The sequence below is a fragment of the Pituophis catenifer genome, unplaced genomic scaffold, assembly GCF_029215685.1.
Source record: "Pituophis catenifer annectens isolate HBS135680 unplaced genomic scaffold, rPitCat1.0.hap2 SCAF_3, whole genome shotgun sequence".
Lineage (NCBI taxonomy): Eukaryota > Metazoa > Chordata > Lepidosauria > Squamata > Colubridae > Pituophis > Pituophis catenifer.
The window spans coordinates 44,857,365-44,883,358 of record NW_027256883.1 but is presented as its reverse complement, the minus strand read 5'-3'; the positions used below and the strand labels follow the sequence as shown (position 1 = coordinate 44,883,358).

The following is a 25,994-nucleotide window of genomic DNA, read 5'->3' as shown; positions in this document are numbered from 1 at the left end:
TGATAACATCCACATACATCAGATAATGTATTAAGGGGAATAGAAGTCTTCCACTTCAATTTCCCTCAACTGTGTGAAGCATTGCCGTTTTTCTATACTCATACCAAATGTCCACATACATGCTTTTTTAATTTTTAATTGTCAGCCCAAGGGAGTTTTTATTTGTTCTTCTTGTATCCTGTGATATTCTTAGCAACCATATTTGTGGTTAATTTATTTCACGCTCTCTTTTTCAAGGCTTATACTTCATAGCTAATTACTCTTGAAAAGATGATTGCTTAAACTATTCAGATCTTTGTGGTCAAAGAAATATCCTTATCCTTTACGATCTTATGTTACTTTGTCTTCCTGCCTCAGATTACTTTTCTCTTTATTTCTCCAGCACATTGTTAATCTTTATAATTTAGCTAAAGAAAATGAAACCAGCTACCATTCGCACTTCCCTGTCAACTGTAAATTCACTAGGTATGTTGGTCAACATTAACTTTATCTTCTTAATATTTAATATTAACCCAGATTTTTCACTTTTTATTTTTACTCTCATAAAGAGCTCTTCTATTAAGGCTAATAGGTATGGCAGAACACCTGAATTTTCTCCTGGGAAAATAGTGAACAATAAATGAATCTGGAGAAACAGATTAATTCAGAATAAGATAGAAACAAGGATAAATATTGTTGGTATATCTGTTTATCTTACATGGCAAATACACTGTCTGAATGGCAGGATTAGAAAAAATGATAACTAGAAAAAAATGAAGCTGAAACATTTATAAAGTGTATATATATATATATATAGGAGGCTATCGAAATTGAAAAGAGGCCACACAATATGAATAGACGAGATGACGCCTCTAGGTTATCAAGTATTTGGAAACCTGCACTGAGGGAAACTCGAATTTTAACATCAGAGGATAGGCAGAGTTCCCAACAGGCAACCAGTGGTGTTGTAATGCATACAAGAACCCTTTCCTCTTTGCAGTTGATAGCTAGCAATAGGGAGAGAGAGAGAGAACCAAGCCAGAAGATATGCTAAGATCTCAACAGGCAACCAGTGGTGCTGTGATGCCTACTAGAATTCTTACCTCTTTGCAGTTGACAGTTGGTAATAGGGAGCCAGAGAAAACTGGACCGTTAAATCACATTCAGGCTGCAGCTAGTATAATGAAGCATGAACCACAGCTTCTAAACTGATAATAAAGGCCCAAAAATGACAAGGTAGAGAGCTTGTCGAAACGTTGCCTAACCTTAAAGTGTTGGTTAGGATTTCAGCCAGAGTTTTTGAAAGACCTTAAAAAGGTTTTTGTTTGGGAATTTAGAGGATTCTAAGCTGTGATCTTAGCCAGGATTTTAAACATTTTAACTAACAAACTTATAATGACACGGGAAAACACCTGAGATTTTAACTTTTTACATATATATATATATATATATATATATATATATATATGCATACTTTATAAATTATATAATATATTTTATGTATATATTGAAAATAAAGACTTAGAAAAGTTTCACTAGAAGAAAGACTTACTTTTGTTCCTTGCCTGGTCTCTCAAGTTAGCCAATTACCTAAGACCAAGTTAGGAAAGAAAATGTGTTGTGTATATTGCTCCTAAATTTCCCCTCCAAACTTTAATTAATCCAACTTTAATTTATCCTCTGCACTCACTTCTTCACTGAGCTTGATCCCTAGACAATGGCAGTCTTATTTTCCTCCAGATTCTGCAACAAACTCTGCCTGTTCAGCAGGAAGCAGTCACTTCTTGCAAAGAGCAACAATATCTTTCATCCAAGTTCTAATCAGGTTTGATGCTGTTTAGCTTTAGAGATCAGTCTAGGTCAGGGCTGTCAAACTCCTGGCCCATGGGCCAGATCCATCATGTGCTGACCACGCCCACATCCGGTTTAGCGAAGGGGAAAAAAGTCCCAATATGTCATGTGACACTGCCGTGACGACCTGAATTTGACATCCTTGGCCCAGGTGATAGGCATTCCTTTGCCAGCTGCCATCCCAATCTCCTTCAATCTATTTCCATCAAATTTGCCAAGGTGATCTTCTTTCTTATTGCCAAGTTCAACACGTGGTATCGCAAAAGAATCTGGCACTTATAAAAAAATAAAACCTAGCATCAAATCAGGCCTGTGCCATTCTTGTTATATTGGTCTAACTTTTCTGTAAATATTATCTTCTCTGGGAAAAGGAGGACATTTTAAATAAATAGATTTTAAAAGAATATAGCTTGAAAAATTTCCAATTTCTACAACTCTGGGTCTCTCTAGTCCCAGGTCAAGACCTTAATTACTACATTACATTGGAACTCCCTTGAGTGGGAGTGAAAAATAATTCCCTCTGGGATCCTCTACATGGTCTAGTTTACTTTAAATGACATTATCATTACATCAAAGAAGACTGGTGACAAATTGAGAACATGATAAATGTGTGGTAGTGGCGAACATTTCCAGTCCTTTGGCATGACCCAGCATATGGACTAGCTTAAACTTTTCCAAACACATTTTGGTTGCCTGAAGAAATATCCTCAAGAAGATATCACTCTTTTTCTTGGTGAAGCTCTATCCAATAAACTTTCTTCCTAGTTTCTACCTGGCATTTAAGGAATATGGAGCTCAATGCACAATAAGATTTGGAGGTCTTCCTTCTTCACACAGCCCTAAATTAACACTGTTGATGGATTCCTGCAACCTGAGATGAAGAAGGATAGTGGAACACTGTACTTTTGAAGAAATAGTAATCTGCACTGACATAATGATCTGGAAAAAAACCCAGCATTACTCATCATGCAATAAAATTCTGCTTAAGCAGTGGTGGGTTCCTCCCAGTTCGGCCCGGTTCCGCTGAGCCGGTAGCAGTGACGATATGATGTCACTGAACCAGTTCTGCCCACCCACCCCCACTCTCCGCGTTATTCTTACCTTTTATTTGGCCCCACCCCCAATCTATTGCTGCCTATTGAGTCCCAGCTGATGGCTAGAGGGAAAAAAAACTGTTTAGAATTTTAGACCCACCCCTGTGCTTAAGAAAATGATTCTACCAGCCCCAGTTATACCTATTGGCTAACACAGAACTGCCTTAACTTGCAGGTGGGTATGCCCATTCCAAATCTTCTTGGTGAAGTGAACACAAGACCTTCTTTGGAGATGAAGCAGTTTGCTTTCAAAACCTCTTGTTACCCACAGTTCACTTGTAACTACTTCCTGATGTGCAATCAAGCCACATAGTCTGGCACCTCCTTAAACTGGCTAAATTGTCTGTTCTGCGGTTTTTCTCTCCTAATCTACTTTATCCCACCTGTTGTTATTTTGTAATGTTAGTAGTAGGTATAGATGACTTGAATCTTATTATTATTTGTTTAGGCATAAAACATCTGTTACAGAATAATTATCAGAACATGATAAAATTCTATATTAGAGATATTGGGAAAAATGTAGCTTTTTAAAAATATAGAAATATTAAAAGAAAAATCTTAAAACTGGAAGGACCATTTTAAATTACCAAAAGTTGGACATTATGATGCTGTCTCACTTTGCCACCAGATGCATCTTCATAATTTATAGTTTTGTCTGCTATAAAGGTTTAATTATGCACCATTCAATTAGATTCAAATGGACTCCCAAGAAGGGTATGTTACAAATTGCAATGTCCCCAAACACAATTTATCATTAAAACTTTGTGAAATTTAATCATTTCTAAGTGGCAAGACTGAGTAATAGCTTACTTAGGCTGCAATCCAATATTGAGTTTCCTAGGAATAAGATCCATTAAACTCCATGGAACCATTTCTAACCATGATAATGACAAAATATGTGTCATAAAGACAAGATGCAAAATTCGCCCTGTGCGGCACACAATTACAGGAGGTGGAGTTTGTATTGCAATGTCAGAATGCTCGTTTTGCCATACCCTCGTCCAAATGTGCCCTCCCATAAAAGCCTATATATGGGACTTGGTTTGAAGAGACTAGCATAGATTACATTGCTATAAGTATTAGAATGATAATGAAAAAGAGAATCAATATCAGTCCGGCAAGTCTCAGTGAACTGAATTGATGATGGCAGTAATCCAAGATGTCTGAAAAGCAGCAGGTTAGATCGATAAAGTTAGATTAATCTTGGCATGAAAAACCCAGATATATATTCCATGTATGACAAAAATAGTTTATTAAAAATGTTATCTTGCCTAAAAATATGCCTCAGAATATACTGAAAGTATGTTCAAACCACATTCCCCACAGTTCAAAATGCCTATCAATCTTCACAGGATTTAATTTCTGTTTCTATGATCATCTCATTGTCACTCCTGTACTTGTTTCACTTTGTCTGAATGTTGCCCACTACTATAAACAATAAAGTAGGTTGTGATAAATGCAATGCAAACCATAATCACTACTTTTCATAAATTGAAACTATTTGTTGAGGTAGTCTTACACTGCATTTGATTTTCTGGTAGTCATCCAAGCATTGATTTCCATTTTGTTTGCAATCAGTAACCATTCCAAGGACTTGCCATTGAAAGTTTAAATTTGGTAAGATCTCTTGAAGGCCTCTAAAAGCCATACCTAAGGGTTTAAAGACTGCACATTGCCTTGGAACCTCACGATATACGTCTCTTTTCTAAAGGATCCCTGTAAAGATATCCCATTTGGAAGTGTAAAAAGTAAAGGTTCCCCTTGCACATATGTGCTAGTCGTTCCCGACTCTAGGGGATGGTGCTCACCTCCATTTCAAAGCCAAAGAGCCAGTGCTGTCTGAAGACTTCTCTATGATCATGTGGTCGGCATGACTAAATACCAAAGGTGCACAGAATACTGTTACGTTCCCACCAAAGGTCGTCCCTATTTTTCTACTTGCATTTTTTATGTGCTTTCAAACTGTTAGGTTGGCAGAAGCTGGGACAAGTAATGGGAGCTCACCCCGTTATGGGGCACTAGGGATTCGAACCACTGAACTGCTGACCTTTCGATTGACAAGCTCAGCATCTTAGCCACTGAGCCACTGCGTCCCTATTTGGAAGTATAGTACAGTATTATTTGGGATACTTTGAAGTACCATTCATTTAATCAATCAATCAATAAATAAATCAGAATAAAGCTGGAAATGATCTTAGAGGTCTTCTAGCCAACCCCCTGATCAAGCAGGAGACCCTACTTCAGACAAGTGACTGTCCAGTCTCTTTTTTAAAATCTCCAGTCATGAAGCACCCACAACTTCTGAAGGCAAATTGTTCTGCTGGTTAATTGTTCTCACTGTTAGGAAGTTTCTCCTTAATTCCAGGTTGCTTCTCTCCTTGATTACTTTCCATCCATTATTTCTTTTCTTGCCTTCTAATGCTTTGGAAAATAAGCTGACTCCCTCTTCTTTGTGCCAGCCCTTCAAATACTGGAATACTGCTATCATGTTACCCCAGTCTTTCTTTTCTCTAGACTAGCCATACCTAGTTCCTGCAACTGTTCTTCATATGTTTTCATCTCCAGGCCTTTAATCATCTTATTTGCTCTTCTCTGCACTTTTTTTCAAAGTTTCAACATCTTTATTGTAATGTGGTAACCAAAACTGGATGCAGTATTCCAGTTATGGTCTTACTAAGGTGGTAATAATACTTCATGTGATTTTGATTCTATGCCTCTGTTTATACAACCAAGGATTGTATTAGCTTTTTTGGCTGCTGCTGCATACTGCTGGCTCATATATAAGTGTCCACTAGCACTCCAAGGTCCTTCTCACAGTTACTGTTTTTGAGACAGGTTTTGCCTAATCTGTACTTGTCCCTTTGGTTTTTCACGCCTAAGAATAAAACCTTGCTTTTCTCCACGTTAAATTTCATTTTATTAGATAGGGCCTGTTGTTCAAGTCTGTCAAGATCTGTTTGGATCCTGAGCTTCTGGGGAATTAGCTATTCCTGCTAGCTTAGTGTCCTCTGCAAATTTGATGAGTTCCCCTTCTATTCCCTTATCTAAGTCATTTATGAAGATATTGAAGAGTACTGGACCTAAGGCAGAATCTTGTGCTTACTTCCCTCCATGTAGATGTAGTAAAATTAAGGAGGACTCATTGAGTATGGTTTGTCAGTCAGTTATACTTACATCTGGTGATGATGCTATCTATCCCACATTTTTCTAGCTTACCTAGAAGAAGGTTGTGGTCAGTGGTGGGATTCAGCCAGTTCGCACCACTTCGGGAGAGCCGGTTGTTAACTTTCTGAGCAGTTTGATGAACAGGTTGTTGGAAGAAATTATTAGGGCAGAGAACCGGTTGTTAAATTATTTGAATCCCACCACTGGTTGTGGTCTATTTTGTTGAATGCCTTACTGAAATCTAAGTATACTATGTCCATAGCTTTTCGATGGCCTACTAATTATAGTCACTTTGTCAAAGAATGAAATAAGATTGTTTTTGCATGACCTGTTTTTAACAAACCTATGCTGGCTTCCAGTTATAGCAGAATTTAAACAGAGACCATTTAACTATATTTAATTATCTACAGTAATTGGGCATGTTATCAAATAGTTAGGTAACAAAGCCATAATTTTGGCTTATAAAAAAGCACCCTGGGCTATCTTTAAGATCTTTATTCTGAGCATTAAGGCTAGAAACCACCCACCTGTGATTTGTTTAAACTTACTGTACTGTCTGAAGTGAAGTACACTGCAGACAATAAATTAAATTGCAATTTCAGTTGGAAAAACAGACAATTTTTTTAAAACTTCAATTAAAAAAAAAAAAACCTGAATATCACACAAGTGTACAACTAACCCAAATTGGCTGTTTTCTAACTTCATTTGAATGTCTGTTGATTTGAACATAACTTTAAAAATAATTTTGGTTGCTCTCTTTAGTCTATGCTTCAGAGATTAAAATTCTCAGTAATTTACAAATATGACGCCCGCCAGTTCAGCTAAACAAATTTTCCTCATTATATGAAGTTGACTATTTAAGTTAACAAGTATGTTTACCATAATTGGAACAGAAAAGTACATAAAATTGATTTATTTACATCCTGTCTTTCTTCCAGGAGTTCTAAGGCAATATACATGCTGCTCAATTCTTCACTTTTTCACTTCACTTTTTCTCCATAATCCCCATGCGGAGATTATGGATGGAGAGGAACAAGCTCAGACTTAACCCCTCCAAGACCGAATGGCTGGGGTTTCCGGCGTCCCATCATAGTCAGTTGACTCCATCACTGATTATTGGGGGTGAGATCTTGACCCCCTCAGAGAAGGCTTGCAACTTGGGCGTCCTCCTGGACTCGCAGCTGTCCTTAGAAGACCATCTGATGGCTGAGGTCAGGGGGGCTTTTTATCAGGTTCGCCTGATTTACCAGTTGCGTCCCTTTCTGGACTGGGACTCCTTACGCACAGTCACTCACGCCCTCGTCACTTCCCATCTGGACTATTGTAACACTTTCTACATGGGGCTCCCCTTGAAGAGCACCTGGAGGCTCCAACTGGTCCAGAATGCAGCCGCGTGGGTAATTATGGGAACAATTCGACGCTCCCATGTAACACCGCTCCTGCACGAGCTGCACTGGCTCCTGGTGGTCTTCCAGGCACGATTCAAGGTGCTGGTTGCCACCTTTAAAGCGCTCCATGGCATAGGACCTAGGTATCTACGAGACCGCCTTCTGCCACCGATAGTCTCCCATCGACCGGTATGTTCCCACAGAGAGGGGCTCCTCTGGGTGCCGTCGGCTAGGCAATGTCGGCTGACAACCCCCAGGAGGAGAACATTCTCTGTGGGGGCCCCTACCCTCTGGAATGGCTGCCCCCGGAGATTTGTAGGATTCCCGACCTGCGTACCTTTCGTTGCGTCCTAAAAACATTATTATTCCAACAAGCAAGGCTGGCCTAAATAATAATAATAATTTACTATTTTAATGGGTTGTTTTATTAGAGTTTTCGGCCAATTTATTTAATTGTTTTAAATTGCTTTTAATTTTTATATTGTCATGGTTTTATTTCTGGCTGTACACCACCCTGAGTCCTTCAGGAGAAGGGCGGTATAGAAATTTAATAAAATATTTTTAAAAATATAAATATAAAAAAAATATGTGATAAGTAGGCCTGAGAGCGAAAGAAAGGCTTAAAGTCATCCGATGAGTTTCTGTGGCTAATGCTGTATTTGAATCAAGGACTTCCTGCTCTAGTTCACCACATCAGCACCAGGTAACATTTATCCATTGAACCCTGCCAAGTCCTGTATTTGTGTAGTTTGGTAGCAGCAGGCTGGTTTTGTTTTTTTAAAAATTCATGGTTAGCAATTGAATTGTATGCTTAAAATGTGTAATAAAAATATTTATATGAAAGAACTTAAGCTGATGACAAATTTTCATCCACATTGACATAGTCATGTTTTCAAAACAAAGCTTTTAAAAGACAAGCATCCATATACAGTAGTTAAGACCCTTTAATTCAGCGGTCACCAACCAGCGATCCGTGGACCACTGGTGGTCCATGAGAAAATTTTGGTGGTCTGCAGAAAAATTATTTGCATTTTTTATATTGCACTAAATCAGGGGTCCTCAAACTACAGCCCCTGGGCCGGATACCTGAAATGAATGTTTGTGTTGCTGTGGAGTGTCTCCCCCTTCAGGGTCATTTTGTGCGGGTCAGAGGGGGGCAGAAATTCTGACTTGGGGTCTGCTTCAGCCTCCTGGTGCAGGGCTTTGGGCAAAGGCTGGAGGGAAGCGCTGCTGGTGGCAAAGAGCAGGAGGGCCTTGTTCCAATGGGACTGCATCATGGCCTGGAACTGGCTGACCATCTCAGCCCACTGAGCCTCCAGGCGCCGGTACCTGGCCTTGCACTCCCACAGGTCTTCCCTTTGTTTTGGAAAGCCTATGCTCCTAGTCCTCAGTGAGGTGCTTCTGCTGAGCCTCCTTCTCGGTCAGATCCAATTTGAACTGAGCTGTTTTGCCAACTTTTTCTCATGGTGGCTGCTTAGCTCCAATAACTGCTTCCTGTTGGTGCACTAAGGAGCCTGGGTGGGCAGGCGAGGAGGGGCTGGGAGGAGAGAGGCAAGTAGAGACCGGCGAGGCACCACTCAATGTGAGTGACATCGAGTTTACCATGCCCATCCAGTCACATGACCACCTAGCCACGCCCACCCAGCTGGTCATTAGGCAGATCATTAGTGGTCTGTGGGATTTAAAATTATGAATTTAGTGGTCCCTGAGGTCTGAAAGGTTGGGGACCCCTGCTTTAGTCCCTATTAATCATTATTCTCTGTATTATCTTCTGTAAAGGAAGCTAGATACCGCTAGTTCCAGGCTATGCTGATATGGAAGAAAAGATGTAGAGAATTCACTGGAAAAAAAAACATTGGTTCCTTCACTCAGGTGTGGTAAGACCATTTGCGTATTATTTTTCCCATTGATGACAGATGGAAACTTACATTTTCCTTGTAAACAATAGACCTGAAGAATTTCTTGCCATACTTTCTAATCTATAAAGCCTGATACTTTAATTGTACAGGCTACCTAACTCATGGTAACGCTGGAGCATAACTTCATCTACCTATTTATTTCCATGTAAGAATGTCTGCATCTTCTTAAAATGTATAACAGTCAGTATGGCTTACAATAATTATGACTATGCAACACTTTTGAGACCACATATTTGTAGAACATGAAACAAGTTACATAAAATTTGTCCAAGGAAGACAGAAAAGTTACCAAAATCAGACAATTGCACAAATATTTTTATTCTATTAAATGACTTAATCAAACAAATGTGAAAGTACGATATTATATTTACTAAATGCACTTGCCATTATTTCAAATTACTATATATCCCAACATTTTTTTTTTCATATTTTGGCATGTGAACTGAACATATACTTTTTCATCACCCTTAATAACTTGTTTCCCTTGTTTATCACTAGCCATTACTTTTTGTGAAAAGCTGTACAAATGTATGAAATGTGTATACAAATGCAATTGGTTATAGTAATATTTTCTTTTATTTCTTTTCCTAAACTAGTAATTTTAGCAGATGGGATCCTTTATTTTGAACATAATCATCTGAAGTTCTGAAATAGAGAGAAAAGGAAGGAAGGAAGGAAGGAAGGAAGGAAGGAAGGAAGGAAGGAAGGAAGGAAGGAAGGAAGGAAGGAAGGAAGGAAGTTTCATGTATTTCTTAAAATTGCATTTGAAATAAAAAATGGTATTTGAAAAAAGAGAGAAGGGAAGAATTTGGAGTTTGAATTTTTGGTCTTTTTATAGAAGTGCTAACAATAATTTGCATCAGGGTTTTTCTTTTTCCTTCTATGTCATATAAGATGTGTTTTGGTATTTAATTTCAGTGAGACATTTAAATAAAAGCATGGTTCATTAACAGCCACTATCCAATATTCATTTATATTTTATATATCTCTTTCTGCAAGAAATCTGACAGATTGAAAAAGACTATTTTATTTAAACTCATAAATAAATTGGTAAGTATACTTTAAAATATGTTTTATCTAAATGTTAAAAATCACAACACCTTAAAGGGTTGTGCTTGCTTCAACATGATTTAGATTTTACACAAGCACAGTAGCTCTGTACTACCTATTACAGCATATACTTCAGTCACACTAAAAACTTTGTTTTAATTTATTAAATCAGTAGCATCTTTTTTTCAGGCCACACAGAACCCTGAGAAAATTCTGTGCACCTTAATAAGAATTATTGTGCTCACACAAGGTTCAAACACTTCTTCCAAATGATTTTTGAAGCAGGACAACCTTAAAGGACAATCAGTAATTAAGCATAGGCATGTATATGCATACTAAATTGCAAACATGCAATTAATTTAAGAAACAGATTATCTATGCATATTGTCATATAAATGTTAGAATAATAAAAACATGAAGGAAACTTGTTTCTGTGTGTTTTTTCCTTTATATCTTGTGGTGTTCCTCCATTTTGATAAATTTATATTAGACATAAATGTGTGCTCTATTTGGCAAAGCATTTCAAGTGCATGGTCAAAGGAAAGGGGATGAAAGGAGGAGAATAACCTCTGACCTGATAGTACCAAAAATACAAATAAAAAGAGACACTAAGATGGAAACAAAATAGTGTCATGGATTTACATATGGGGGTTTTGATGAAAACTAGGGCTGGGTTTTAAATCAAAACTCACCATCTCAAAACCACTCCTTTTCATCCGCCTGCAGGACTTGAGGTAAGTACGTATACGCTTTCTGGCACGCTCTTGATATTCAGGGAATTGTCGCCTGCATGAGTCAATGATAGCCTGGATCTTTTCTTTGGGCTGCTTAGAGATTGGGACCATTCGGTCCAAGTTTTCATCTACAAACAGCCTGACAAACATCTGTTGGTAAGAGGGAGACAGAGGAGAAGGATTTGGAGGGGTACTTGGTTTCTAGGCTTCCTGTCTCAGTTACAGATAGGAAGACTGCTTTTTTTTATTTAATTAAAAAAAAAACCACAGTGAAGAGCTTTGTGATGGAAAGCCAGAAATGTTAAGCAACCAAGGATTTTATTTTAGGGCTGACAAAAGACAAGAAAAGATTAGATTATAGTGTATAGAAATCATGAGGAAAATAAAACATAGATTGTAAAAATAAGCACCATTTCATGTCTCTTATTAACAATGTGCTTTATTGCTTTATTGGTCTGTAGAACCCTTATCTCTTATTCTTCCTCTGTTGTGAACATTTTATGGTGTGTGTATTGTCATGCAAAATTATATAAAATTTGAAAAATAATAGAAAATAGCTGACCAGTGGAATCAACAACCTATAAGTTCCCTCTCCACTACCTTCATTTGCTGGACAGACATACACACACATACATACACGTGCACAATACACAGCTGAAATTTCTCCTTTAGATGATGATTAAATAGCTAAATTATATGAACTTGGTATCTCTTTGAGAATCCTATCTAAGTACAATCCTATACATGTCTATTCAGAAGTAAGTTCCATTCAGTTCAGTGAGGCTTACTCCCAGGCAAGTGGGTATAGGATTGCAGCCTTTATGTATCGTCAGTAAAAAAGGGAGAAATTCCCTTGCATATATTTTTTAAAAAAAATACACCTCTTTAATTCTCACATTAACCCATAAACATATGCCCCAAATCATAAATAAATAACTAAATAAAATTCCAAAGGACATAAGAAGAATCATATAACTTACATTAAAAGCTTTCAGGCGCTCGGCTTCAACCCCATCAGATTCATTCACTTTCTCAGTATCTTCATGATCATCATGGTCATCATCATCTTCTTCTCCCCGGTTCAGGGAGAGGTCTTCAGCACCTCTGTCCATGTTTTCATTTTTGCCAGAATCATAGCTTGAATAACTATGGGCAGGTGACTAGAAGGAAAGAAATTTCATTTTAAGAAACTTGCTTGAGGAAAGCATCTGCCTTGCTTTAGAAGGGAAGGAGGAGAAAGTGGAATAAAATCATAGATATATTTTTCTTAATGCTGCAGAATCCAATCTGGGTTGGTCATCAGGATCAGAGGTTAGTTTTCCGAGCTTTTGGACTCTCACTGGAGCCCATCCTCAGAGAACTTCTTTCTGCCAGAATGTGCATTATTTTTCTTAATCATCAATAAATACATACACAATTTAATATGCATACAACACACATTTATAAATACATAAATTACTCATTGCATTAACTTTATAAGACATGAACAAGCCAAGTGACTTTACTGGACATAAAGCTAATTTGAAGGTGTAAGAATTAATGGAATGCTCTTGTTCTACCATTGAATCAAATCCAAACTGAGGCCAATTACTAACTACCTTTAATAATTGAGAAAGCTTCTATTCTTATAATAGATTTTTATTACTTATAACTAATCTTGCCTCAGAAATATGTACAAATAATATGTCTGTTCCGTGCACAACTTACACAGTTTATCTGTATTGCAGTTTAGATATAGACATTTAAGAACTGTACTGTATTATAAGAAGCAACTTTCCAGTTTCAGTTAGCTTTCCCTTTGTTTCCCCCTTTTTTTCCTATATAATATGAAAATTGTCTCTCTTATCCATAGAATTTCACTAGATTACCACAGAGCTGAGTGGTTGCCATATTACATTAAAAAATACATTCTTTTCTTAAGGAAATGGAGAGAAAGAAAATGGTTTGAAAAAATTCATGTACTCCTAAAGACAAAACAGTATTAAGGCTTAAAATACTCCTTTCACTTCTGTTTTGCTTGCATAAAACAAAACTATGGGAAGTTAAGGGGAAAAGAACATTGAATGTCTGAGAGTGATGGCATATTGCTAACAGCCTCCCACTTCCCCAGTTACAGCATCTTGGAAGATGATGAGATCATGGAGATAGGCAAAGGCATCCATAGTATATAATGCTTTGGTCAAAAGTAAAAAACAGCATTGTGCTAAAAGCTCAGCCTATTTTGTACTTGTATGTGATATCACAACTCACATAGAAAGGAATGGAACTTGCATCACAGCAGCTTGATACTGCTTTACTCATTTGCCTCCACTTGGCCTCCCTGCAATAGACATGGCTGGGCCTAACTGACTGGGCCAGAAACTGCTCTCCAGTAGAGATCAAACATAAAAGATCATCAGAGCTTTAGGGGTGCAATGGAAGTGACCTAAATAAATTGTCCCTACAATTTAAAAAAAAACAAGAAATAAAAATGCAGTACCCTTGAAAGGTCATGCCCGACCCAGAATGACTGGTTTGTCCTTGGTTTGTCCTGAGAAACTTTAGGATTATTTTTTTGGTTCTGTACTAGGGATTGATTTTGTAGATTTGGGATACGTTCGTATGTAGACAGTTCTATAGAAATGTTGGCAGTAGCTATCTTAAGAGAAGAAATAAAAAGAGCTGTGACTGCACTATAATTACTGGATCTTCACTGCTTTCTCTATTAAAAGTTAGAGAGGAAACATACACATATCCCTGAACATACACATATCCCTGAAGATGTTCCACTTTCTTGCATAAGCTAGTTCAGTTTAGCAGTGAAGATACTGGCCTAGGAACCAAGAGGTTGTGAGTTCATGCTTTAAAGCATGAAAGCCAGCTAGGTGATTGTACAGTATAAGGCAGGAAGGAACATCGGGGATATTAAAGAACTACCCAACTCTCTTCGAGAATTGGATCTAATGTTTTGGAAGTACTCCATCCCACAGCACTTTCATAGGAATTTGTCACTTTTGCAGTTTCGTTACTTGCAAAATCTGCAGGACCTCCTCCCCCTCACAAAACATTTGTTTCTTGTCCATTTATTTCTTTAGACAGACTTTTGGTTGCAATTGAATTATTATGGTTGGTCGCACAGTAGCCAGATATTTAAACTGGATTTGGCATTTTTATTCACCTATTGTGTCCTTCCCAAGGGCCTGGATTGGCCAGATGTTGTCATTTGATGGTATTAAAAGGATTGCGGTAGGATATAAGCTGTTCCAAGTAAAGCTGACTTTTGCAATTATCTGGTGGTGATTTTGTCAATGTCAATGGTGTTTAAGTGGTGCTGCAGTTTTTTTTTGGGATTGCACCCAGGGCACCTATTTCAGTTCGTACTATCTTCGCTTTCTTTTGCCACAGTTGTTATCATTACTGTTACTAATAAGTTCATATTTTCTTTTATACTTGTTTATTATTAAAACCATCTTTCATACTGTTGGGTTTCAGAATAATGTACAATTTAAAATTTTAACACAATGGAACTATTAAATATCAATAATTAAATAATAAAGTTCTAGGAAAAGCCTCAAAACTAAAGTGGATTAAAACATCTGGAAAAGTAAGTTGTGGAACTAAACTTTCTTATCCAGTGCTAGCTTCTGATAGCCAACTGTTTATGATGTTACTTTCCCCACATTCTTTTGTAACTATATTTGTATTTTGGTCTGTGACCGCAAATAAAAGTTATTATTATTATCCAGTGCTTAAAAGATTGCATGATAGGGCCCTGACAACATACTATAATTGAGTTGTCAAAGCTAAAAAAAATTTTTTTGTATATTTACACATTTACTGTAATCTTTTCTACTAAGAATACTTACTAATTTCTCAAAGGAAAATCTTAAACTTATAGAACCAGTTCAGTCTACACTAACCTGCCATCTTCGACTATTCTGGTTTATAATTTCTATAATTTAAATTGCACCCTCTGAATCACAGGAACTAGAAACATCAACTCTACTATGTTTATACAAAAGGAATATGACACTGACTTTTAGATGACCCCAAATGATAGAGTTAGCAGAATTATCAGCAGATAAAAATCCTGTGCAGTGCCCAATTTTATCACCATTCTGTTTAGGGTTGCTGAAACCAACAATTGGACATTGTTATGTGCATGTGATTTGTATATATTCCCACCAGAATCCACACCCCAAAAAGCATGGGGGAGAGAAGAAAAAGCATAGAATTATATAGGATTATAAACTGACAAGAGAAATATTTACTTTGCTGTATAACATAGGAGTCAAAGAAGTACAAAAGAAGAATAAGAAGATTGCAGGTAAGTCTGAATTAATTATTTATATCTCCACAGTATAAAATGTAAGGCAGATAATTTATCCCTGAACTGAGATTATCAGGAAATGAGTCTAATGCAAATAGTCAAAGTTAGAGGTGAACTGAAGATTTACTGACAAATTCAAAAATAATCATTGGATTCCAGTGATATCCACTTGAGAATTTCAAAAAGAAGTGTTTTATATGTTTCTAAGATTGGCTGATTGCGCCAGACATTCTGGAAATGGCCAATGCCAATGCATAAAAAGGAATTCAATAAATTGTGTAGATTGTATACTGTGGAAAGCATTATTAAAGATAAAATTTTCAGACTTATTATGTTTCTACAAAATTAACATTTATTTATTAGAAGCCTTTAAGAATATTAGCAAATATATGCATAGGGATGATGAAGCCCACAAAGACAACTTGTTAATGACCAAATGTAAACCATTAAAACTTGTATATTAAAAATTTAAAACAAATTTCAAGAGGCTCTGCTCTAGAAATACTTTATGAACATAGAAGCAGCTTACTTTGCTTCCATTTTCTTTTGCCTCTTGCTCCAATTTAAGATCAGATGCTAGGATGTTCTTGTACTTGCTCTTTCCATCACTGTTTGGGTCACTGTATTCTGAAGTAAGCTGGGCAGAAAAGGGGCTGTCACTCAGGTTCAGAGGCTGTTCATCTAACTCCAGAGTTGTTTTACCATTACTATTGGCTTCTGCAACTTCCCTGCAGTGTGTTCCACCTGAAGTGTTGGAACTGCGTCCTGCAGTCTCATTGCCATTAAAACTCTCTGCAGCTGAATCATCTACAAAAAAACATGAAATTACAGGTGCTTAGAGCCATGCCATGAACATTGCATTCAAATAAATATATCAATTTCTTCTTGCACAGAATGTTCAGCGTTACTTTGCTTGTTTTTTCACCTGTACTATAGCCAAAATCTTATGCATGTAGTATGAAAATATGTTGCGTGCATGTGTGTGTGTGTGTATGCATGTGTGTATATCATGTAACCTCCTATAATACTGGTATAACTTTCATTATTCCAATAGTTTCAAGAGTATCAAGGATAGCTCACAACAATCTATGAAATGGACATATTGTGGTAAATTCAACCAACCAACATTATAAATTGATTTCTTGATAAGCTAAATCCAGAATAATGATTTATAAGGAGTTCCTAAAATTAATAATTTTATTGTGTGTTAAATAATAACACCTGCCTTCACTGAGTCACACTGCAGTCACATTATTAATAGCATATATATTATTAATAATTTATTTTATTGCCTAATTAATTTATTATTGCAGGAAAAAAATAAACAAAATGCCCATATCAGTGAGTTAGGTTAGTTTCCCTTTACTGTTAAAACAATATAAGCAACTTAAAATTTATATCTTACTACATTGTGCACCGACATAAAATTGCAGAGCAGTATTATGTTTATTAATATTGCTTATAATACTTTAAATATGCTTTTATTTGACATTCAGAGACAGTGCCTCCTGTATAGATTTACATTCTGCAAGTTACACATTTTTATACATATACATTTGTATATATAGAATCACATATATACAGAAAAGGTTCAAGTTGTTATGGTAATTGGAATCAGTCATAATGCATGGCATCAAGTGGCAGCATGGCTTAGCAATTCTGTAATTTAACTGGAAACAAAAAGTGAATAAAGAGTATGTGAACTTCAAAGTAATTTTAATTAATTAAAAATTGTTTTTGCAAGACATTATTATTCAGCACATATTCAAGCATTTGGACGTATTTCAAAAGATAGTTATAGATAGATGAATATTCACAAGTATAAAAATATTACCAAAACCTAAAATGATAGGGGAGGATTATAATTTATAGTAACACATCAAGTTAATACAGGACTATATTAGGCTATCCTGAAATTAAATCTGAAGAAATTGAAATGAGTCCTTTCTTAAATTGCCATTATTTAAGATAATGGCAATTTATCTTGCCATTATATTAAAGCTGTTATTTTTTTGAAGGAAGTTACTCAAATGATTCAGCAATTGTAGAAATAACCAGTACAAGTAGTCCTTGATTTATGGCCGTTTGTCTAATGATGGTTTGAAGTTACAACGGCCTCAGAAAAAGTGGCTTATGACCCATCCTCAAAATTACAACCATCACATGACCTCTCCAACACGTGATCACAATTCAGGCACTTGGCAATCAGCTCACATTTATGACAGTTGTAGCATCTTATGGTCACATGATTGCAATTTGTGTCTTCCAACAAGCAAAATCAATTTGGGAAGCCGGATTCCACAATCATGGGATTCGCCTGACAGCCATGGTAAAAATGGTAATAAAATTGGATCTGGTCACATGATGACTCATTTAACAACTGTATCACTTAACAATTGAAATTCTGGTCCCAAGTATGGTTGTAAGTCAAAGAGTACCTGTAAAATTATGTAGAAATGTTATTGAAGGAGAATGTAGTAGCTAGTGAACCATGCCCCAAATGAAATGTGAGGTTTTAAAATGCCAATTACCTCTCCTCTTAGATTGATAATTCATGATACAGCATTCCCTTCTTCTGCCCTCAGAAATACTCATCTTTACCACATGTCCTCAGTAGTCAGAGAAAACTGCTCCAGCAGAGCCTGTCCACCTTCACTATATTCACCAGCAACTAAGTGTTGCACAAGCAATAGAAGCATAAAGGAACTGGGCAGTAGGGAAGTATGTCCTTTCTTGTTCCTCTCTGATATTCTGCCCTGGGCAAGGAGATTAGAGGAAGAATCAAGCTGCTCCTTTCTTTACATATGGTAGTTTGTACTACTTTGGGTCTCCTGAGAAAGGTAAATAGAAAAAGAGGATGGTGCGTGGGGAAAGAGCTAAGATCCATTTTCTAAACCTTAGATTGGATTGATAAAGATGCATGTTCATTTTAGGTATATTGCAGTGGGAGTTCCATTGTACTTTTGGAAAAGATTCCAAAATGCCTATTTTTCTTCCTTTGATATTTCCAATCATCTATGAAAGAAGGCTGCTATGCTATTCAACAAGTGTGTGTATTTGTGTGTTCATCCTACCAGTGGCTGGAAAGGGCAAGACTAAATGACAGCACTGAGGCATTCTTCATAGCAGAGCAAAAACAGACACTAAGCACCAGATCCATAGAAGCAGGGATCTACCACTGTAGATAGGACCTGACGTACAGACTGTGCAGACAGGCCTTAGAGACTACCCCTTTCTTGTCACAGATAAATTAGCTAGTACTTTGCATATTTCATAATCAGCTTTGTCAGTTTGGGACAGAAGGGTGAGGGCTGTAATATTGTAGTAATGAACCAATCTTCGGGGGGGGGGCATTCTCTACCATCCAGTGATGGAGCAATCACAACTTCGAAAGGCATATCATTCCACTGATTCAGGGGTGAAATTCAAAATTTTTCCCTGCCGGTTCTGTGGGTGTGGCTTGGTGGGGGCCCGGGCAAGTCCTTCCGGCGCAGCAGCAGCAGGCAACAATGTGCGCATACATGGGTGGCGCATGTAACATTGTGGCACATTCAAGAAGCGGAGCAGCTGCAGTAATTTTCACTGTAAGAAGCATGCAGCCACCCTCTCTTTTTCAGCACAAGAAGTGTCCAGCCGCACTGAAAAAAAGAGGCGGCGGCTGCAGGCATCTCGCAATAAGGGAGGCGAGATGGAGGCTGGCGGGAAGCCCAGCAGCGATGGCTCAGTCCTTCTTTGTGACATCCCTTTCAATATTGGAAGGCTGTTCTCATGTCACTCCTTGTCCCTCTGTTCATTAGATTAGACCATTCCAGTTCCTGAAATCATTTTTCATAACATTTCACCTCCAGTTCTCTAATCATCTTTGTTGCTTTTCTCCACACTTTTTCTTGAGTCTTAACATCTTTTTTATATTCAGCATCAAGTATGGTACTACAGTATAAAGCAATTCCAATGCTTCACATCTTGATACTATTCCTCTGTTCATGCAGCTAAGGATTGCATTGGCTTTTTGGCAGCTGCAGCACACTGCTGCTCATGTTTAAGTGATTATCCACTAGGACTCCTAGAGTTACTGCTATTGAGCAAAGTACCACCTATTTATACCTGTGCATTTTGTTTTTCTTGCCTAAGTGTAAAACCTTATTTTTTTCACCACAGAACTGCATTTTGTTGGATAGGGCCCAGTGCTCAAGTCTGTCATCAAGCTTGTTGTCTTCTAAAGTGTTGGCTATTCTCCTCAGCTTGCTGTCATCAGCAAATTTGATGAGTTCTCCTTCTATCCTCTCATCTAAATTGTTTATGAAAATATTGAAGATTACTGGGCCTGAGCTTCTGGTTGACATCACAGCGATATTGGATATGAGGTGTGGGTCCACATGCTCCTGTGCCAAATCCTTTCCATTAGTGGGCTCCGAGAGGAGTCAAAGCCTCCCTATACGGGAGGTGAAGCACCAAGGGTGCCCTACATGGTTGTGGAGAGTTGCAACTCTACCGCCTGACCCGGGGTTTTTCTTTTCCTCTCAGCTATGACGAGGAGAAGAGACAGCCTAAACATGGCTGCCATGAAGCTGGGGCAGCCAAGGAACACCTAAGACTGGTGCTGGAGTGGAGTTAGTGAACAGTGATTGGAGCTGGGTGAGAAGATCCCCTTTTTTCTGCATTTAGACCCTAAATTAAAGGAAAAAAGAAGAAAATCCAGAGAAGAAAAGAGACTCTTAGAATTACCTTTTATAAAGTGACAAATAACCATAGAGAGAAAAATCCTAGACCCAAATGAAAGGAACTGAGGGGAGAAAAGCTAAAGATCTTTTAATCAAAGAACATTGGATTTTAAACTGGGTAGATATTGTTATGGAAAGGCATTATAATATGCTGGAACTATGTACCTGAATTGATTTGAGTATCTAATTTTGTGTTTATAAACTGAATTAAATTTGGATTTTAATTTATCATGTTTGAAACAACGCTGAAACCTCTGTTGATGCTGCCATCTACTGGTGAATGGAATATACTGCACCTCTACAAATCTAGAAAAATTTTGACAGAAGAAATAAGCAACATCTTTTTGAAGGATTGTGGTGATACTAACTGCCCTATAATTAATTACTTTACTATTGTGATAAGGAAGACTTTTAAGTTAAGTAAAGTGACTTTTGTTGTGTGGAAACTGTCTGGTCTATTTAAATGGAATTGATTAATTACCCTGAGATGTAAAGAGCTATGATTATTGAACTCTTTGATGAGCAAAACTGGAACTTAATATATTGTTTGTGGCCCTGACTAAAAGTGGACTTATTAAACTAAAACAAGATGCCTTTTCAGGGGGAAATGAGTGAGATTGCAAGAGAAATGGCTTGGATGTTTCAAAGCATCAGTGATACTGTGATAAGAACCAAAGAAAAATAAAAGACTTAATCCAAGGCATAAGTGACAAAATAGAAAATATGATACAACTGGCAATGAATGAAGATCAAAGAGTCCAGGAAAGAGAGGAGGCAGAGGAAAGAATGGAGGAAAAGATAGAACAGACAACTACCAAATAAAACAAGAGGATGATAAAAACTTTTTGAGAGATATAAAAATGGAAGTGGAATTAGATAATCTGGAAGATGTTTTTGAAAGGGAGATAGGAGTATGGGTGGATACTCTGGAGATATGGCAGCCTAGGAGGATAGGAGAAATACTTAGATGGAATGATGAAGATACAGATGTTGACAGAGACAAAGATCCAAGAGAGGAGTATGGGAAGAAAGCCAAAAAACAAATAAGAATTGAAGTATTAAAATGGGCAAGGGATGATGGATAGAATAGATCTATTTTTGCCTTTTTTTTCTTTCTTCTTTTTTCTAATATAATGATGGCCTGATTAAAAACTAGAAATAGAGGTAGAGATAAGAATATGCGTCCTTATATGAAGGACTATGTATTAACATAAATATGTGTTTTAACATTAGGTTTAGTAAGAGTGACCTGACTAGAAGCCAGAATAGAGGTAGAAATAAGAATTAGGGGGAATATTAGTATAATATTTATATATTATATAATATATTATATATTAAATTATATATATTTTATAATTTCTACATAAATTGAAAATAAGTAATAATTAGATGGAAAGCTGAGAGGTTGAAAAATGATATTACTATATATGTTCAAGAAGATCATTGACATTAGAATGGAACATTGAAATATTGAATAACTACTTTAAAATAATCAAGTACATTAATATTAGGATTATATAAATTTGATTAACTTATTGACTGTTGTTATTTATATTAATATGAACGATACCCAGAGGCCACACTGTTCATGTATTGATGTTGATATATGTTTAAAAATAAAAACCCAATAAAACTTGGGGGGAAAAAAGATTGCTGGGCCTAAGACAGAATCTTGGTGGACCCTGCTGCAGACTTCTCTCCATGTAGCTCCACTAATGTTTATACCACGGGTCAGCAACCTGCGGCTCTGGAGCCGAATGTGACTCTTTCATCCCTCTGCTGTGGCTCCCCGTCACTCAAAATATGCATCACAACCGCCAATGTGCAACACCCACCGGCACACGATCTATTGAGCTTTTCAACCCCTGGTAGGCCAACCATGGATAAATCCCAAAAAAGAAAAATTTCAGAAGAAAACAGAATGTTTAATTCAACTACATATGCGAGTTTTGTGGCTGCTCAAGAAATAGTCAGGCACGGGAAGGATTTTGTGGCTCCCAGTGTTTTCTTTTCTGTGGGAAATGGGTCCAAATGGCTCTTCGAGTGTTTAAGGTTGCAGATCCCTGGTTTATACATTGAGTCAGCCAGTTGCAAATTCGCCAGATGGTGATATTGTCTAACCCACATTTCAATTCAACAACTACTACCCAAGACCCAGACAAAAAGCTAAATTAACACCTTGGCAGGGCAGATATTACATCGTCCTTGGTGATACTGTGATGCTCAAAGCTTTCTGGAATCTGGATTCTGTTTTCTAGGTTTTTAATGTATTTTCTGTCAGCAGCAACTGCTAATATAAATCCTTGCACTGCGGAAAATGTTTCACTAGTTTTATTATACCTGTTTATACTGTTCTCTGTAACTATTAGATTTCTCATTTAAAAGCTCTGATCTCTGCTCTGCTCTAATTTTAAAAAAATATTTCAATTCAGCTTCTTGTACAAGAGATAGAAGAGTTCAATTTAAAAAGTATAAATCTTTGATAAAGTATACCTACTGCCTGTGAGTTTTTTAGAATCACACAGAAGTTACTTAAAAAGCATGTGATGGGCTATATTGATTTGATTACAGCAGTAAAGATATGATAGCTAGAAAACTAACCTCATTTTCAGTTCACTGTCTTTATTCAATTCTACAAGTATAAATTTTGTATTATGTTACAAGGAAGAACATAGAATTCAGAAGCACAATATTTATTTCATATCTCATACATATTTCACCTCTGTTACCACAAAAACACATTTACACACCATTATGCAAACCTCATCAGGATAATCCACAAGCATATCCCTTTTTAATGTGACTTGCACTAAAAGCTTGCATAAAGCTTAGTACTTTATACTTGCCATTTTTCCCCATTCTTTTTAAAGCTTGCTATATAGTTTATGATTGAATGCGAAATGGATAATTTTCTATAGGTTGTAAAATAGACTGCTTAAACATAACAGTTTGAAAAATTATAGCAAATATTTAATTTCCTTCCAGCTACTTACATAATGGAAAGATGTGTTTATGTTTTACATACTGTACTGTACTGCATCAGAAAGACATCACACATGAGATAGTTATTCTATTTTTTTTCTTTACAATTTACTTGTCCCCTTATTTTCTTGAGAGTTCTAAATGAAGTCCATATATCAACAATAAAATAATGTCTAAACTTGCATGGGTTGCTCAATGTTTTTATAAGCTGCAGTACGGTTTTCATTTCTCCAGATTTCCTAACTTTCTTTTCAGCCTCAATGTCATGGCTTTTAATAAACTCATAAATAAATCTTATAGGTGCATAGTATTTGATGGTTAGTTTGAGACAATTTTTCCCACAGTTTCTGTATTAAATAAAGCTTGACATCTAAACTAGTGAAAATACAGATATACCACACAGAGCTGCCTAATGTCATTTGCGGGTATGGGACATTCTTCAACAAGCCTTAGAAAGCTCTGAGCCAATAACACACTCTGGAGGAGCTGTCACTTACTGTGAATTCTGCTCTTTAACTTAAATATCAGAATCGGTGGCAGGTCAATTCTAGCATTGCTGATACAGCATCCCCTCAGCGAAGTCCAACCTTTTTCTTACATTTCACCCTGGGATTAGCTTGACTCCCTCTATGTTTCTCGACTGCACAGTAAGAGCTAATTTTTCCTGCGCGAAGTAAGAGATGTTGTTGCCATGACAACACATTCTAACAGTGGGACTACTGACATTAGTTGAAAAGATTACAGGGAGGCTGTATCAACCTTGAACCAGGACTATGGGTTCTTCGTCTAAAATATAATTATCCTAAGTTTACCGCAGCCTGGGATTATCTATTCATTTTTCTAAGGATGATTAATAAGTTGGAAATACATTTGACAGATATATTAAAGTATTGTTTACACAGATATTGGCCCAACTCTGAGTGGATTTTATTTTGAGTGCAATATAGCTCCTTTTTTAAATATTATACATTCCTCCATGTTATGTTATACTCTTGTATCCTACAAACCATAACTTCTGCAGAGGTGGAGGCAAATTAAAATGGTCCAATTCTACATCTGATGGATCTGCATGATTGTCTGAGTGCAACATGCAATTCCCCCTGTTATCTGTTGACAATATTGCCAGTGCCCTGCCTGAGCTTTGCTGTTAAAAAAGAGATGGCCTAGGCCAGTGATGGTTAACCTTTTTGGTGCCGAGTGCCCAAAGCACGCACACGCGCATGTGTATGCATGAGCGTGTGCCCAAACCCCCAAAATGTAATGTGAGCACCCCCATTGCACATAACCTCATCCCATGCATGCACCCTGCCCCCATGCATATACGCGTGTCCCCCGCGCATGAGCCCCAGCCCCCCACATCCTGTTTTGGCTTCCAGGTTGGTGCAAGAGGCTTGCACCTGGAAAGCCTCCTGTACCAACCTGGAAGCCAAAACGGGGCGCAGGGGCACCACATGAGGTCCCCCCGTGCCCCATTTTGGTCCTGGAAAGCTTCCTGCACCAACCTGCACCCCCTGCATGTGCAGCAAAGACCCAAAGACCAGCTGGAGCTGGGCTGGGGTAACAGCTGGCATGCCTGCAGAGAGGGTTCTGCGGGCCACCTGTGGCACACATGCCATAGGTTCGCCATCACGGGCCTAGGCCATTTGCACTATTATTCTGATGTGCCCTCATCATTGCAAATGATAGCTCCAATGATTAGCATTTGTGCACCTGTACAACTGATGTCTTAGCTGTAGCTCTCCCTAAACCAATCAGATTTTGAGAAGATCATCTACACTGATGTCTCTCAATCTTAGCCATTGAGCACACTCCTTGTGCAGCCTTCCCTTGAAAAGTATCCAAAACTTCAGTGTGGGATCATATGCTTGTACATCTGCATTGATTACATGCTGATTGGATACACTTTAAGATACCGATAAAGGAGAATATTTGTAGCTTTGGGTTGAAATGAGGGGTCCTTGGTGCTCTCTGAGCTTGCTTTGTTTTCTTGCAGATGTTTCATTATCCAAATTAGGTAACATCATCAGTGCTAGTAAGGAGTGTGGTTCTCTGTCATTTTATATTCTGGGTAGTTTGTCCTGTTGTGGTTTGCCCTGTCAGTGTTGGTGGGGATGTCTTAGAGAGTCTTTGGTTGAGCTATTTACTGTTGGCTCTTTAGCAGTTTCTTGATTGGGGTATTGTTTCCTTGATTGTTGATCGGATGTTAACCTTGGAGTTAATCTATGATGAATTAATCTATGTTTAATCATCATAGATTAACTTCAAGGTTAATATCAGACCAACAAACAAGTAAGCAATACCCCAATCAAGAAACTGCACAAAAAGGCAAAAGCAAACAGCCTAAGCAAAGAATCTATAAGACCACCCCCACCAACACTGACAAGACAAGCCACTAAAATATAAACTGACAGCAAACTGCACTCCTTACTAGCACTGATGATATACATTTCTAAAATCCTGTGGGAATGTGGGAATCGGGTGGGTTTCTACCGGTAATGGCGGTGGCAGTGGGAGGCTCCACCCACCCACCCAGACCTCATCAAAAATGCTTTGCACATGTGCAGAAGTTTTGATAGCAAACTGGTAGCACCAGGATTTGAATCCCATCTCTGGTGGGAATGAAAGTCAGAAATGGAATCTATGAAATGATTAGTCAGTTGTTCATGAAAATCTACAATTCATACAATTCAACAATTATAAACTCACTATTACTAATGAAAAAAAGCATGATTCATCATTAGTACTTTGGAGCAATGCTTTCAGCAACTTGCTGTATTATGCAAATTTGTTGTCTGGAAAAAT

The 25,994-nt window shown here is 37.4% G+C and overlaps 1 protein-coding gene across 3 annotated transcripts in view; it reads right to left on the bottom strand.

Annotated features, from left to right (window-relative positions):
• Nucleotides 1-25,994, bottom strand: part of NOL4 (nucleolar protein 4) — a 139,417-nt gene that overhangs the window by 30,163 nt on the left and 83,260 nt on the right. For 2 of the 3 annotated variants that reach the window (XM_070942315.1, XM_070942316.1), the window contains exons 6-7: nt 16,019-16,296; nt 12,161-12,340 (exon numbers count right to left, since the gene is read on the bottom strand). In XM_070942315.1, the coding sequence (XP_070798416.1) occupies nt 12,161-12,340; nt 16,019-16,296 (458 nt within the window). Of the gene's footprint in view, nt 1-11,138; nt 11,331-12,160; nt 12,341-16,018; nt 16,297-25,994 lie in introns of all 3 variants that reach the window. The other variant, XM_070942314.1, reaches the window with a different exon arrangement.